General features: G+C 46.2%; 1 protein-coding gene across 3 annotated transcripts in view; it reads right to left on the bottom strand.

Annotated features, from left to right (window-relative positions):
- Positions 1 to 5,243: 5,243 nt before the first annotated feature.
- The window catches only part of LOC144610671 (riboflavin-binding protein-like), a 50,438-nt gene continuing 39,172 nt past the window's right edge, over positions 5,244 to 16,509 (bottom strand). For all 3 annotated transcript variants that reach the window (XM_078429546.1, XM_078429544.1, XM_078429545.1), the window contains exon 6: positions 5,244 to 9,501. In XM_078429546.1, coding sequence (XP_078285672.1) covers positions 9,232 to 9,501 — 270 coding nt within the window. In that variant the 3' untranslated portion in view covers positions 5,244 to 9,231. The remainder of the gene's footprint in view (positions 9,502 to 16,509) is intronic.

The following is a 16,509-nucleotide window of genomic DNA, read 5'->3' as shown; positions in this document are numbered from 1 at the left end:
ACTGACATCAGTCATCATGAAGTGCTTCGAGCGACTGGTCAAAACTCACATCTGCTCCTCTCTCCCTGACACCTTGGACCCTCTTCAGTTTGCATATAGACCAAACAGGGCCACGGACGATGCCATCGCCATGGCAATATATACTGCGCTCACCCACCTGGACAAAGGAAACACATATGTGAGAATGCTCTTTATTGATTACAGCTCGGCATTCAACACTATTATTCCCTCAAAACTCGTCCCCAAGCTCCTTGATCTTGGACTGGAGACCTCCATCTGTGGATGGATATTTGATTTCCTGACGGGCAGGCCCCAGGTGGTGAGAATTGGCAGCCACACCTCTTCCTCACTGATCCTCAACACAGGCACACCACAGGGCTGTGTGCTCAGTCCTCTCCTGTACTCCCTGTTCACGCACGACTGTACTGCTAAGCACAGCTCAAACAGCATCCTAAAGTTTGCTGACGACACGACCATCTTGGGCCTCATCACAGACAACAATGAGACGGCCTACAGAGAGGAGGTAAAGGCACTAAACAGCTGGTGCCAGGAAAATAACCTCTCTCTCAATGTCAGCAAAACTAAAGAGATGATGGTGGACTACAGGAGACAGTGGGGGAGTGGACACATCCCCATCCACATCGGTGATGCTGAGGTTGAAAGGGTCAGCAGCTTTAAGTTCCTCGGTGTGCACATCACTGAGGACCTTTCCTGGACACTGCACACGGACACAATAACAAAGAAGGCCCACCAGCGGCTCTTTTTCCTGAGAAGACTGAGGAAGTTTGGCATGAACGCCAGCATCCTCACAAACTTCTACAGATGCACCATCGAGAGCCTGCTGACGGGCTGCATTACAGTCTGGTACAGGAACTGTTCTGCCCACAGCCACAAATCACTACAGAGAGTGGTGAAGACGGCACAGCACATCACTGGCAACTGTCTCCCGGCCATTCAGGACATTTTTTACCGGCGGTGCCTGCGGAAGGCACGCAGCATCATCAAGGACCACAGCCACCCAGCACGCAGGCTGTTCTCCTTGTTACCGTCAGGCAGACGATACAGGAGTATGGCTGTGCGTACCACCAGACTCAAGAACAGTTTCTACCATCAGGCCATCAGGCTTCTGAACTCATAAACACATTTCAAATCATATATGTTGATTCTTTTTAATATTGTCTTTTTACCTATTTTTAATATTGTTTTTTTACCTTACTAATGTCATTTTTTAATCTTATTTGCCCTTGGAATATTACTGCTGAGGTGACCCGTTGTCTTGTCAAATACATTTCATTGTACCATTGACCCTGTGCCAACCTACATATGACAAATAAATTAAATTAAATAAAGAACTTGGGTTGCCCTGCTTTCATAGAAACATAGAAACATAGAAACATAGGTGCAGGAGTAGGCCATTCGGCCCTTCGAGCCTGCACCGCCATTCAATATGATCATGGCTGATCATTCAGCTCAGTAGCCTGTACCTGCCTTCTCTCCATACCCCCTGATCCCTTTAGCCATAAGGGCCACATCTAACTCCTTCTTAAATATAGCCAATGAACTGGCCTCAACTACCTTCTGTGGCAGAGAATTCCACAGACTCACCACTCTCTGTGTGAAGAAATGTTTTCTCATCTCAGTCCTAAAAGACTTCCCCCTTATCCTTAAGCTGTGACCCCTGGTTCTGGACTCCCCCAACATCGGGAACAATCTTCCCGCATCTAGCCTCTCCAACCCCTTAAGAATTTTATATGTTTCAATAAGATCCCCCCTCAGTCTTCTAAATTCCAGCGAGTACAAGCCCAGTCTACCTAGTCTTTCCTCATATGTAAGTCCCGCCATCCCAGGGATCAATCTGGTGAACCTTCTCTGTACTCCCTCTAAGGCAAGAACGTCTTTCCTCAGGTTAGGAGACCAACACTGCACACAGTACTCCAGGTGCGGTCTCACCAAGGCCCTGTACAACTGCAGCAGAACCTCCCTGCTCCTAAACTCAAATCCTCTTGCTATGAATGCCAACATACCATTCGCTTTCTTCACTGCCTGCTGCACCTGCATGCTTGCTTTCAATGACTGGTGCACCATGACACCCAAGTCACGTTGCATCTCCCCTTCTCCCAATCGGTCACCATTGAGGTAATACTCTGCTTTCCTGTTCTTGCTGCCAAAGTGGATAACCTCACATTTATCCACATTATATTGCATCTGCCATGCATTTGCCCACTCGCCTAATCTATCCAAGTCACTCTGCAGCCTCCTAGCATCCTCCTCGCAGCTAACACTGCCACCCAGCTTCGTGTCATCCACATCTCAAAGATTTGGAGGGTAATTAGCCACTAAATTTCTCCCAGTGTAAAACCTAGTGCTGGAATCTGGAGTTACGAGAGTAATCATTGGTAATGTGGGGAAAATACAATGGGGTGGAGGATAAGTGTAAAAACAATGGGTGCTGATGGTCAGTATGGACTCAGTCTGCCGAGGGACCTGTTTCCATGCTGATTCGCTTTGTGACTCGAACATTCCTGTCTGACATATTGACATTATACATAATACTGACCTTTCTGTCCTGGGCTTCCTCCACTGTCAGGGTGAGGCCCAACACAAATTGGAGGAACAGCACCTCATATTTCGTTTGGGCAGCTTACACCCCCAGCGGTATGAACATTCACTTCTCTAACTTTTAGTAACCCTTGTTTCCCTCTCTCTACATCCCTCCCCATCCTAGTTCTACAACCAGTATGACTATCCTCCTGATTAAATGTTATCTCTGTATGCTTCTTTGCCGCCTCCTAGCTAACAATGATCCATTTTTCCTTTACTAGCATCCCCTTTGATGTCTCGTTTTCACACCTCACCCTTCCATATCTCTCTGTCTCCCGCTCCACTGACTCTCACTGGAGGAGGGTCTCGACCTGAAACATCACCTCCTCTCCAGAGATGCTGCCTGGCCCGCTGAGTTACTCCAGCATTTTGTGTCTATTTACATAATCAGATCTGACTGACCCCTCTTCTATCCATTACTAGATTATGACTTTCCTTGCCCTTAGACTGCAGTCGCTGATATTTATAATCCTGAAAGGATAAAATAATGCACTTATATAGACTATGCTTTTCATATCCTCGACTGCATCAACTTAAGATGACTTGAAAGAACAGAGAGAATTTTATTACCTCTGACATTGAATGTAAAACAATGGGATGCTGCCTTAAACTTTGTTTTTTTTTAGTTTAGGTTATTAATGTCACATATACCAAGGTACAGTGAAAAGCTTTTGTTTGCGTCCGGTCACAGAAAAGACTATACATGATTACAATCAATCGCCCATTGTGCACAGATAAAGGGTACTACATTTAGTGCAAGACTAGACCAAGTGGACCCGTTGGGCCCAAACCTCTCCTGCATTGGTGCAGTACCCTGTCCTCACCCCCTCCCCTCTCTCCTCAACCCCCCCTCCCCTCTCCCTTCTCCCCCACTTCCCCCTTACCCCCTCCTCCCCTCCCCTTCCCCTCGTTTTGAACTTAAAAATGTGAATAACTTTTAAAATATAACACCGGTGGCGCAGCGGTAGAGTTGCTGCCTTACAGCGAATGCAGCGCCTTAGACTCAGGTTCGATCCTGACTACGGGCGCTATCTGTACGGAGTCTGTACGTTCTCCCTGTGACCGCGTGGGTTTTCTCTGAGATCTTCGGTTTCCTCCCACACTCCAAAGATGTACAAGTATGTAGGTTAATTGGCTGGGCAAATGTAAAAATTGTCCCTAGTGGGTGTAGGATAGTGTTAGTGTGCGGGGATCGCTGGGTGGCGCGGACCCGGTGGGCCGAAGGGCCTGCTTCTGCGCTGTATCTCTAAATCTAAAACTACTTGCATTATCACAAAAGTGACAATGGTGAGTAAGGTGGGCCTAAAATTGTCGCGCTAACGTGTACCGTTTTGGCTGAAGTTCAGTCACAAACAAGATAACAAACGAGAGTATTTAGATAAAGTCCGATTAAAGATAATTCAAAGGTCTTCAATGAGGTCAGGACTGCACTCTCGTCTATGAGAGGATGGTTCAGTTGGCTGATAACAGCTGGGGAGAAACTGTCCCTGAATCTGGAGGTGTAATTTTCAAATATTTTGCCTGATGGAAGATGTGAGAAGAGGGAGTGACTAGGTGAGACTGATCCTTGATTATGCTGCTGGCCTTGCCGAAGCAACGTGTAAGAGGAACTGCACATGCTGGTTTACACCGAAGATAGACACAAAATACTGGAGTGGGACAGGCAGCACCTGGAGAGAAGGAATGGGTGACGTTTCGGGTTGAGACCCTTCTTCAGTGACAGTCTGATTGTGTGGTTACTTAAGTTGCAAACTTAATTTGCACAATTGGCACGATAGAGCAATCTATCAGTAACTTAATCATTTTACTTATTAAGTGGTGCAGATTTTTTCCATTTTGGGCACCCACTGACCAGGTATGGCACAGTTACTTGCAGAGTTCAGCTCCCAGTGCTACAGCTGAGAAAATCTCCCCAAACCCTTAGCATTGAACCTTGTGTTGGGTTAAACCGTGATTACAATTCTGGAGGAACTGAACCCTGAGCTGTTGTGCTGTTGATTCACTTCTGGAAGCAGTGGATTAATCTGACCCAAACTCATTTATTTTGTTTTCAACTGTTTAAGCCGATGATCTGAGGAATAGCTTTGTGTGTTCAGTATCTTTTAGCATTTCCAATCTGAGAATAATGTGGATACTCAGTCATAATTACTGCCTGGCACATCTGGATAAGAGTTGATTCCCCTTGAAATTCAAGATGACAATGTGATAAACAGTAGGAACAAAGATTTAAGAGAATAAACTGTGTGCAGCAAGTACGTTATAAGATACTAGACCAAGTGGACCCCTCTTCTCCCCCACCCCCCTGTCCCCCTCCACAACCCTCCTCCCCTCCTCCTTCCTCCCCCCTCCCCTCCCCCCCACCCCCTCCCTCCTCCCCCTCTGCATTCTCAACGGTGGCTAAAAGATTAGCATTAAAATATATTAAGTTTAGCAGAAACAATATCTTCAGCAAACCTTTTAAATATGTACTGCTTTAGTTCAGTTTAGGTTATTGTCACGTGTACTAAGGTACAGTGAAAAGCTTTTGTTGCGTGCTATTCAGTCAGTCACAGGTGACAATAAACTAAAAATTACATCATTCAGGATGGAGATTTGAGGAGTTTCACGTTCTTTCACATTAATAAAACTTCACGACATTGACATATTTATCACCACGTTTCCCATTTTTATTAGTAAATCTTACAGTTCTTTAGAATTGCACAACATCAGTAGTACAGAGACATACAACTGGTTAATAATAATACAGAGGCAGAAACAAAAAAGTGCACCACCCATTTATACAAAGACAACTATATCTTAATGCTCCTGTCCACAGCACAATCTGCACACGACCAGAATCCACAGCAAATGGGTAAATAGACTTTATACCAACAATCACCAGGCACTACAGCAGGAACTTTGTCTAAAATACATAATGAAAGGCTGCAAGAAAGTTTTTATTTATAATTTTGAAAGCACAATTTTATTTATAATTTCGGGCGTGTTGCAAGTGAATTGTGTGAGCGGGAGGACACTGGTAATCGAGACCAAAGCATACTGCAACACAAGAACCTCCTTCATCTAATGGCAGGAGACACAATTGATTCGGTCTGAAGATGAAGCAGATTAGACTGTTGCAGGAAAATTGATGATTTGTACATTATTTCTATGGAATAGAGATGGAGTGATACGTAGAGTGATGCAATGTGGAAATAGGCCCTTTGGCCCAACTTGCCCACACCGGCCAACATGTCCAAGCTACACTAGTTCCAACTTGCCCATACCTGCCAGCATTTGGACCATATCCCTCCAAACCTGTCCTACCCATGAGGGTCTGAGGAAACTTTTTTTATTGTGTCTAGCCAAGCTTGGATAAGTTATAAACCCATTCTACGACCACATTTCCCATTTCTAATTAGGACTTTCTACAAAAATAACAAAAAAAAATGTAGCTTTGCTCCACGATAGTTTATGCAAACACTAAATCGAGCAGAAAACTTGACCATTAAACTGTTTCAGCCGAGACGTTCAGAGTTCACATTCTAACAGTTCATATGAATGCACTTTAGTGGAGTGATACTGTCTAAACTGTGTACATCATTACATTTCTGGTGGTTTTCATTTACCTTCCAAGAAAAGATATGGTACACTAACAAAAGCTAGATCAATGCTCCCCTTGGCTCAGAGTTTGGGTTAGCAACTTGCAGTAAAAAAGACACCCTCTGTAATCTTTATTCATCTCTGCAAGGACAATATTCTATATGTGTATTAGCTAGTTTCTGTTCAGTTTTAATTATTTTATTCAATATCTGATATGAACTTTTAAGAAAACAAAAAATGTTTCTGCCCACTCGTGTTCTGCAAAAAGAACTAATTTAATCGTCACAAAGTGCTGGAGTAACACAGCGGGACAGGCAGCATCTCTGGAGAGAGAAGGAATGGGTGACGTTTCGGGTCGAGACCCTTCTTCAGACTGAGAGTCAGGGGAGAGGGAAACGAGAGATATTGTGTGACACAAAATGCTGGAGTAACTCATTTAATAGTGTGTTGTCTCCCTGGAAAATGTACCATTTGCAAAGCAAAATAGCTCTGGGCCTGATAGATAAGTTGAGGGTCGAAGGAGCACATGTACAACCGAAGATAACTGGCCAGTGGAGAGGAGTTGTCACGGTGCTGAATAGTTGCTTGAACGACAGCAGTACAAGTGCCGAGAATTAAGTGAAAAGCAGAAGTTTAAATTTGTGGGCCTCATAAAGTGAAAGGGCACATGACGCACAAACCCATTAATCAAGTGTTTCATTTAAATGCATTCTATCCAAGATGGCGTCCAACCCAGGACTCTCAGTGTACCAGTCACAGAAGTGGATCTGCAATCACGCAATACAATGACTCATCTTGCGCACTTTACCCTTATGTTCCTAGTAATTAAACACTGAGGTGACTCTGGGGACATTTAAATCTATTAGTTGCAGCGTTCTTTGACTGCTTGTAATATCGAGCCAACTGGTTACATCTGCAATAATGCATTATCTGTCGTTGACCCAACTGTTCTGAAACTATATGGAATGCTACAGTTTAGAGTGCAGTTCATATCAGTGGCTTTAACGTACAGAGATGCACATCTTTGCAATGTGGGAGAAAACCAGAGTATCTGGAGGTAATCCATGTGGCCATTGGAAGAAAGGTCAAACTCTACACAGACAACATTTAGATTTTAGATTTAGAGATACAGCGCAGAAACAGGCCCTTCAGCTCACTGGGTCCGTGCCGCCCAGCAATCCTATCCTTTCACGGTCAGGATCAAACTCAGGTCTATGGCGCTGTGAGGCAGCAGCAGTACCATTGTGCCACCATGCCACCCCAGGAATGCAACTTAGAGTCTTCTTTCCATTCCACAATTTGGTATTGATTTATTAATGCCACGGGCACTAAGATTCAGTGAAAATAGGCCCAAAAGAATGGGAAATGTAACCTTCACAAAATATCTGCAAACCCAAGTCTTATTTTGTGAGTTGTCCAATGTAAATTTTCATGTTTCCCTCTAAACAGGTGATAGAAGAAAGGCTAAAAAAAAAATCGGGCAAAACAAATGATAATTTTCAGACATCTAATAATTTGTTGCGATAATCCAGGTGGGTTTGTAGAATTGTCCCGAGGATCGAGGCTCTAAAATGAGCGCCCAATGTTCAATAAAGAAACTAAACGAGGTTAGAAGAGATCGCACTGTAGTTTTGCCAACTCATGCTGCCAGCAAAATGTTTGATTTGAATTTTATATGTTTGCTATCAGCTTTGTGAGGTGGATAGGCACAGAGTATTTTACCCAGGGTAGGGGAATCAAAAAGAAGAGGACATATATTTAAGGTGAGAGGGACAAGACTTGGTAGAAAGCTGAAGGGTGACTTTTTCACTCAGAGGACAGTGGGCATGTGGAACAAGATGCAAAGGGAGGTACAGGTAGGCAGGTACAATAAGGGCATTTAAAGGACACTTGGACAGGTACATGGACAGGGAAGGGGGTTAGAGGGTTCGGGCCAAACGCGGGCAGGTGGGACTTGCTTAGATGGGGCATCTTGGACGTGTTGGGCCAAAGGGCCTGTTTCCCTGTTGTATGGCTCGGTGATTTAAACTTAAAATGTGGTGAGCCTGGATGTGAGCTGGCTGTTTCATTTTGATTGAACAAGGAGTACTGCATCAATAGTCTTGATGAGCCACAGGAACTGGAACTTTCAACACCCAACAGAAAAGAAAGGTAGCTGTCTGGGACGAGGTGCATTTGGCTACGTTTGTTTCTTGCGGGACTGAAAGTTAAGATTGGGGAGGGCTGTTTAAAGCCACTGCTAAAAGTAACAGCCCTGGATCAGACAACATATATGAAAGTGGGTCAGCGCGATACGAGACCGGAAATATCTTGCAATTGTACTTCAAAGTTTATGGAGAAGTTCGGATATTGTTAGACGCGGGATACTTTTATCCACAGCAAGTCGCTATGTGGACTAAGCTGTGCGCTTGTTTAAGAAAATTGCACAAGATGAGTGGAAGGAAAAGACTTAGTGGGATGTAAGGAGAAGCAGGCGATCGTTTTGGGATTGGTAAAGCTCATTTAATCCATCCTTTTGTTTCCTAGAACGGTCCCATTATTCAGCCTGCTATATTCTATTTGCTACCTTGCCCATGAAGATTAACGCACCAAAGTTAGATGGAGGCGAGAAGATTCAATAGATTAAAGAGCATTTGAACAAGCTGAGGCAACCACCTGACGTGAACATTCACTGCAACACTCAGCTTTTTTCCGTTCCAATGTTTCAACTGGTTTGTGTCTTAAGTGACATGGAAAGATTGTGAGAGGGAATGCACCCAGGGGAAATATGATGGGACAGAGATCACAAGCATCAGCAGGTATTTTTCCTTCTCTGAACTCTTTTATCTGTGGCTCTTTGTTTAATAGTGGGCTTGAAAGAGAAGGGTGTGTGATGAGGATCGTGGAGACAGGACTAGGGTAGTGCTGGAATGGCAAGGGTTGGGGTTGGGACATGGGTGCAGCAGTCAGCGATACTTAGGAGGTTTTAATCAGCACGATCACAGCAGGGGGGAGATTGTGTTAATAAGAGCAGTGACTATTGCAAAGGAAAGGGGTGAGAAACGGAATGAACTATTCGGTTGTTGCGAAGCCGCTTCCACTGCCATCGATGTCCTCAACGAAGAGGGAACGCTTGTGCACGGAGCGGCTCAGCTTGTTGATGACGCTGCGCTTGTCCCGGCAGGGCAGCTTGCCGTTAGCGCCGGCCTTGGTGCTGTCGTTCCGTCGCAGGGCTGCCACCACTCGCCCGTCACCCTTGTCCAGGCTCAGGCAGCTGCACGACCGCACCGTGAACGTGTCGCCCGCCGAACTCTCGCACAGATCCTTGCCGTTCTTGTACATCTGCACACACACACAAGCCAGAGAGAGAGAGACGTTAACCTGGGTGAGCGTGAGGGCGGGTGAGAGCCAGCGTGTGGGCGAGCGTGAGCCAGCGTGCGTGTGAGCGCGTGTGTGAGAGCGTGTGTGTGAACCTGTGTGAGTGCGAGTGTGAGGGTGAGCATGAGCGAGCGTGTGTGTGCAAACGCGTGTGCGAATGCGTGTGTGATCGCTGTGTGAACGCATGTGCGAACGCTGTGTGAAAGCGCGTGTGTGAGAGTGCATGTGCGGACGCGTGTGTGTGAACCTGTGTGAGTGTGTGTGCGAGTGTGTGTGCGAGTGTGAGCCAGCGCTTGTGTGACCGCATGTGTGAACCTGTGTGAGTGTGTGTGCGAGGGCGAGCATGAGCGAGCGTGTGTGTGCAAACGCGTGTGCGAATGCGTGTGCGATCGCTGTGTGAACGCATGTGCGAACGCTGTGTGAAAGCGCGTGTGTGGGAGCGCGTGTGTGAGAACACGTGTGTGTGAACATGTGTGTAAGAGCGAGTGTGAGCGTGTGTGAGAGTGAGTGTGCAAGTTTGTGAGTGTCATCGGGTTGTACAGCACAGAAACACACCCTTCAAACCAACATAGCCACACCGACCAAGTTGTCCATCCAACTTCATCCCATTGTCTGCCAAATATCCCTCTGAACCTTTCTCATTCTGACATAAAAATTACACAGAGTAAGTGGACCATAAAGTCTTGGTGGAATGTAAACAGAAGCTGGTAACTGTTTTGGGATTTTTTATTTTAATTTGATATTTTTGTAGTCAAAGATTTTTGTGAGGAAGATGTGAGTTTGGATCTGAGCTGGCCGTTTCATTTCGGTTGAACAAGGAGAACAGAAGTACAACATTAATAGAGGAACAGGGAACTTCCGATGCTGGCCTACAGAAAAATATACACCAAGTAGTCTAAGTGGGCCAGGCAGCATCGTGGATAGGTGACGTTCACAACATTAATATTGCTGACGAGGCACAACAATTTGAAATTTAAACATTCACAAAGATCTTTGCATGAACAGAATATGAAGAGGATCGAGATGGAGAACACGGAGACGTAAGTGAAGATCGATGCTGGATACTTGAACAAAACATAGTGCTGGAAGAGCCAGTCAGTCCGAATGGAAATGCATGGATGGTGTTTTGGGTTAGGATCTCCTGCTGGCCATCTATTTTAATTCCCCTTCCCACACTGATCTTCCTGCGCTGGGCCTCCTCCATTGCCAGCGTGAAGCCACACACAAACTGAGGGAACAGCACCTCATATTTTGCTTGGTTAGCTGACAACCCAACGGTATGAACATTGAAACCTCCAATGTTAGGTAACGTCTACCAAAGCCACCCCCCCACTGCCACCTCCTCCTTCCTCCCCCCCCCCCCCCCCACATCTGCCTGGACTCGCGCCTATTTCTACCCTCCCCCTGCACCCATTCCTTCCTCTGGCTTCACAATTTGTAACTATTCAATCCTCGTGAATCACATCGGTGTTAATCTCTGGCTTTTGTCCTACCAAAAACCTCAGTCGCCTGGGTTCAACTGTTATCTGCCACACATTGATCTGCCCCTCCTCTCATCCAGCTTTCTTTCCCACTCCCCTAAAGCCAGTCTGAAGAAGGTTTGCAACCCAAAACGTCGCCTATCCACCTTCCCCAAAGCTGTCTGACCTGCTGAGTTATTCTAGCAGACGAAATGTGTAGACAATAGACAATAGGTGCAGGAGGAGGCCATTCAGCCCTTCGAGCCAGCACCGCCATTCAATGTGATCATGGCTGATCATTCTCAATCAGTACCCCGTTCCTGCCTTCTCCCCATACCTCCTGACTCCGCTATCCTTAAGAGTTCTATCCAGCTCTCTCTCATGAATGCATTTCAAGAGGAAGGAACTGCAGATGCTGCTTTAAACTGAAGATAGACACAAACTGCTGGAGTAACTCAGCGGGACGGGCAGCATCTCTGGAGAGAAGGAATGGGTGACGTTTCGGTCTAGACCCCTCTTGGGTCTGAAGAAAGGTCTCGACCCGAAACGTCACCCATTCCTTCTTTCCAGAGATGCTGCCTGTCCCACTGAGTTACTCCAGCATTCGGTGTCCATCTTCGAGTTACTCTGGCATTTCGTGCACCATTTTTAGGTTGGGAATCTTCTTCAGACTGATAGCAAATTGCTGATACTGTCTTATCATTCACATCGAGTATTAGGGACTTTGTTGCTTTTTGGTATTTTGCGGAGCAAAGGATTAGAAAATATGTTGGGACAGCAAGAAAAAAGTGATGATGTTTTTGATTTGATAAGCAAGACAGCCTGTCCAAGAGATCTTGGTACGGAGTTCATCTTTCGTTACAACCTCTCCCCACTGGCAGCCATGCTTCCATTGCATTTCCAGCTGGCCGCAGAATTTCCCCCGAGGCTCAGCTCCCTCAAAGAACCAGAGCTGATCGATGCGACATAATTCACAGACATCAGTGGCTGTCTGTCATACGTGCCATAGTCTTTCAGCTGAATGAGCACACAGTCCTCATTCATCCAGAATGGGGACTGAATGGATCTATGATACAGTGGAGGACAGGAGTCTTGTTGCAGAGAGGCAAGAGAACGCAGGTGCGGGAATCTTGAGCAAAACACACAGTGCTGGAGGAACTCAGTTCATAAGTTCCAGGAGCAGAATTAGGCCATTCGGCCCGTCAAGTCTACTCCGCCATTCAATCATAGAAACATAGAAAATAGGTGCAGGAGGAGGCCATTCGGCCCTTCGAGCCAGCACCGCCATTCATTGTGATCATGGCTGATCATCCACAATCAATAACCCGTGCCTGCTTTCTCCCCATATCCCTTGATTGATTCCACTAGCCCCTAGGGCTCTATCTAACTCTCTCTTAAATCCATCCAGTGATTTGGCCTCCACTGCCCTCTGTGGCAGAGAATTCCACAAATTCACAACTCTCTGGGTGAAAAAGTTCCTTCTCATCTCAGTTTTAAATGGCCTCCCCTTTATTCTAAGACTGTGGCCCCTGGTTCTGGACTCGCCCAGGCATGATCTGCCTCTCCCTCTCAACCCCATCCTCCTGCCTTCTCCCCATCACCTCTGACGCCCGTACTAATCAAGGGTCGGACCGCATCTCTGGAGGGGAATGGATGTACGGTTCCGATCGGGACCCTACACACTTTCGCCACACCTGACGAGCTCCCCCAGCCGCTTGCAAGAGCGTTGTTCGAGATCATTGTTACAATTGGATGTTGACCCACGAATACCGCAAATCAACCCAGGGTAACATAGTGCCGCTGTGGTCGAGCTGCTGCCTCACAGCGCCAGAGACCCGGTTTCGATCTTGACTACGGGTGCAGTCTGTAAGGAGTTTGTACGTTCTCCCTGTGACCTGCGTGGGCTTGCTGCGAAGTGCTCCGGTTTCCTCACACATTTCAAAGACGTGCAGGTTTGTAGGTTAATTGGCTTCTGTAAATTGCCCCTAGAGTGTAGGATAGAACTATTGCAGGGTTATTGTTGGTCGGCTTGGACCGAAGGGAAGTTTCCACACTGTATCTCCAAACTAAACTGAATGCTGAACTTTCAAACCCAGCGGTCCCTTTGATTGTTCAATGTTGATCATTTGCAGGAAGCCAGTTTCCTGAGAGTGTCATTTTTTTCTCGTCGTCCAATTGTGCTCAAACCAAACCTTTCTCTGATCTCAGCATAGCTGGCAGTAAATCAACTATTTGAAAGAAACTTGGATGACCTTGAGCTGCCCCAATGTCCTCCAGAGCAGATGAATTATTTTGCTGTATTGTCAATGAGCAAGCATGGCAGCCAATTTATGTTCAACAGAGAAGAGAGATGAATGGTGAATTAAAAATTGTTCTGCAGGCGCAGTCAAGGGAAAAATGTTTGCCAGGACACTGGAAAACTATCCCTGTGCTTCTATGAATCATTCCATGGGAACGTTTATGACCCCTCAATAGATAGATCAACCTCTAAATGTTTTGTAGGAAAAAAAACTGCTGATGCCGGTTTAAATCGAAGGCAGACACAAAATGCTGGAGTAACTCAGCAGGTCAGGCAACATCGCAGGAGAGAAGGAATGGGTGACATTTCGGATCGAGACCCATTCCTTCTCTCGTGAGATGCTGCCTGACCCGCTGAGTTACTCCAACATTTTGTTTCTACCTCTAAATGTTTTAGACAATAGACAATAGGTGCAGGAGGAGGCCATTCGGCCCTTCGAGCCAGCACCGCCATTCAATGTGATCATGGCTGATCATTCTCAATCAGTACCCCGTTCCTGCCTTCTCCCCGTACCCCTTGACTCCGCTATCCTTAAGAGCTCTATCTAGCTCTCTCTTGAATGCATTCAGAGAATTGGCCCCCACTGCCTTCTGAGGCAGAGAATTCCACAGATTCACAACTCTCTGACTGAAAAAGTTTTTCCTCATCTCAGTTCCAAATGGCCTACCCCTTATTCTTAAACTGTGGCCCCTGGTTCTGGACTCCCCCAACATTGGGAACATGTTTCCTGCTTCTAACGTGTCCAACCCCTTAATAATCTTATACGTTTCGATAAGATCCCCTCTCATCCTTCTAAATTCCAGTGTATACAAGCCTAGTCGCTCCAGTCTTTCAACATATGACAGTCCCGCCATTCCGGGAATTAACCTAGTAAACCTACGCCTAGTTTTGTCTCTAGAAATGACAATACTCCCCGAGTTTAGTTTAGTTTAGAGATGCAGAGTGGAAACAGGCCCTTCGGCCCACCGAGTCCGTGCCGACCAGCGATCCTCGCACATTAACACTATCCTGCACACACTAGGGACAATTTACAACTTCACTGAAGCCAAATAGCCTACAAACCTGTACATCTTTGGGATGTGGGAGGAAACTGGAGTTCCCGGAGAAAACCAACGCAAGTCACGGGGAGAACGTACAAACTCCGATCACCCCGTACACTAACACTATCCTGCACACTCGGGACAGTTTTACAATTTTACCAAAGCCAAATAACCTACAAACCTGTACGTCTTTGGAGTGCGGGAGGAAATCGGAGAAAACCCACGCGGTCACAGAGAGGATGTACAAATTCCGTACAGACAGCACCCGTAGTCAGGATGGAACCCGGGTCTCTGGCGCTGTGAGGCAGCTGGATGCTTTCAAGAGAGAGCTGGATAGAGCTCTTAAGGATAGCAGAGTGAGGGGGTATGGGGAGAAGGCAGGAACGGGGTACTGATTGAGAGTGATCAGCCATGATCGCATTGAATGGCGGTGCTGGCTCGAAGGGCTGAATGGCCTACTCCTGCACCTATTGTCTATTGTCTATTGTCTATTGTCTAACTCTACCGCTGCGCCACCGTACCACCTTGACGTTTCCCAGGTCTGATCAGGTCAACGTTACCCTTCTGCACGGAAGCTGCCTTACTTGCCGTGTATTTTAGATAAACAACACCAGCAACATTTTTGTTCTAAAATGGTATTGTGTCTTGATGGAGCAGCTATGAATATGTAGAGGGTGTAAGCCAAGGGGTGAATTTCAAGTCATTCTATCGATAGATAATGTGAGCTGACAGACCTTTACAGATGAATGGAATTTCAAAGTCATGTACTGAGGCTGAAGGGCATGTGACAGAACAGTGAAGACATTTTTCAATTCTCCCTGCACGTTAGGTCTCTTCATACCCTGCCTTCGACACACTCCCACTTGTAAGCAAAGGGCAGATTGCTTGTGACCTTCCAGCTTCTAAAATAACCTGCGGCAGGCTGAGCATTCACCATTTCCTCGCTGGATAATCTTTTTTTTAAATTTACTCTCTTTTATCTCTTTTCCAGCGTGTCACTGATAAGTCATGGAGTCGCACAAACTAGGATTGCTTTCTCTGGAGCGTCGGAGGTTGAGGGGAAGCCTGATAGAAGTATTTACAATTATAAGATGGGGTAGACCGTCAGAACCTTTTCCCCAGAGTGGAAATATCAAATACTAGAGGACATGGTTCATAAGTTCATGATCATACGTGATAGGAGCAAGATTATGCCATTCGGCCCATCTAGTCTACTGCACCATTCAATCATGGCTGAAGGATCTCTCCCTCCTAACCACGTTCTCCGAACATAGCTTTAAGCTGAGAGGGGCAAGGTTTAAAGGAGACTAGACCAAGTGGATCCATTGGGCCCAAACCTTTCCTGCATTGGTGCAGCACCCTCCCCTGCCCCCCCTTTCTCCTCAACCCCCTCCTCCCCTCTCCCTTTCTCCCCCATTCCCCCCTCCCCCCTCCCTCCCTCCTCCCTCCTCCCCTCCTTTTAAACTTTAAAATGCGAAAAACTTTAAAAATATAACATGGATTTCAATAAAACTACTTGCATTATCACTCAAGTGACAACGGTGAGTAAGGTGGGCCTAAAATTGTCGCGCTATCGTGTACCGTTTTGGCTGAAGTTCAGTCACAAACAAGATAACAAACCAGAGTTTTAGTATATAGATGAGTGCGGGGCAAGTTATTTTTTTACACAGAGAGGCCAGGTGCCTGGAACGCGCTGCCGGGGGCGGTGGTGGAGGTAGATGTGATAGTTGTGTTTAGGAAGCTTTAAGATTGGCACATGGATATGCAGGGAATGGAGGGTTATTGATCACGTGCAGGCACAGAGGATTAGTTTAACGTGGCATCATGTTCAGACACTGTGGGCTGAAGGGACTGTTACTGTGCTGTACAGATGTGCTGATCTATGTTCTAAATGAGATCTTAGGATAAACCAGTCCTTGATTTTATCTATATAGTATAAGAAAATAACTGCAGATGCTGGTACAAATCGAAGGTATTTATTCACAAAATGCTGGGGTAACTCAGCAGGTCAGGCAGCATCTCGGGAGAGAAGGAATGGGTGACGTTTTGGGTCGAGACCCTTCTTCAGACTGATTTTATCTATCTACATGATGGTGGGAGCTGCTTTACATCCTCGTCGTCCACCCTGGGTAGTTCTACAGAACTGGGAACATTTGCAGCAAAGCGTCAACTA

This window comes from Rhinoraja longicauda, chromosome 37 (genome assembly GCF_053455715.1).
Source record: "Rhinoraja longicauda isolate Sanriku21f chromosome 37, sRhiLon1.1, whole genome shotgun sequence".
Classification (NCBI taxonomy): Eukaryota; Metazoa; Chordata; class Chondrichthyes; order Rajiformes; family Arhynchobatidae; genus Rhinoraja; species Rhinoraja longicauda.
Note: the sequence above shows the minus strand (reverse complement) of the source record. Positions and strands in the feature narration are given on the sequence as shown.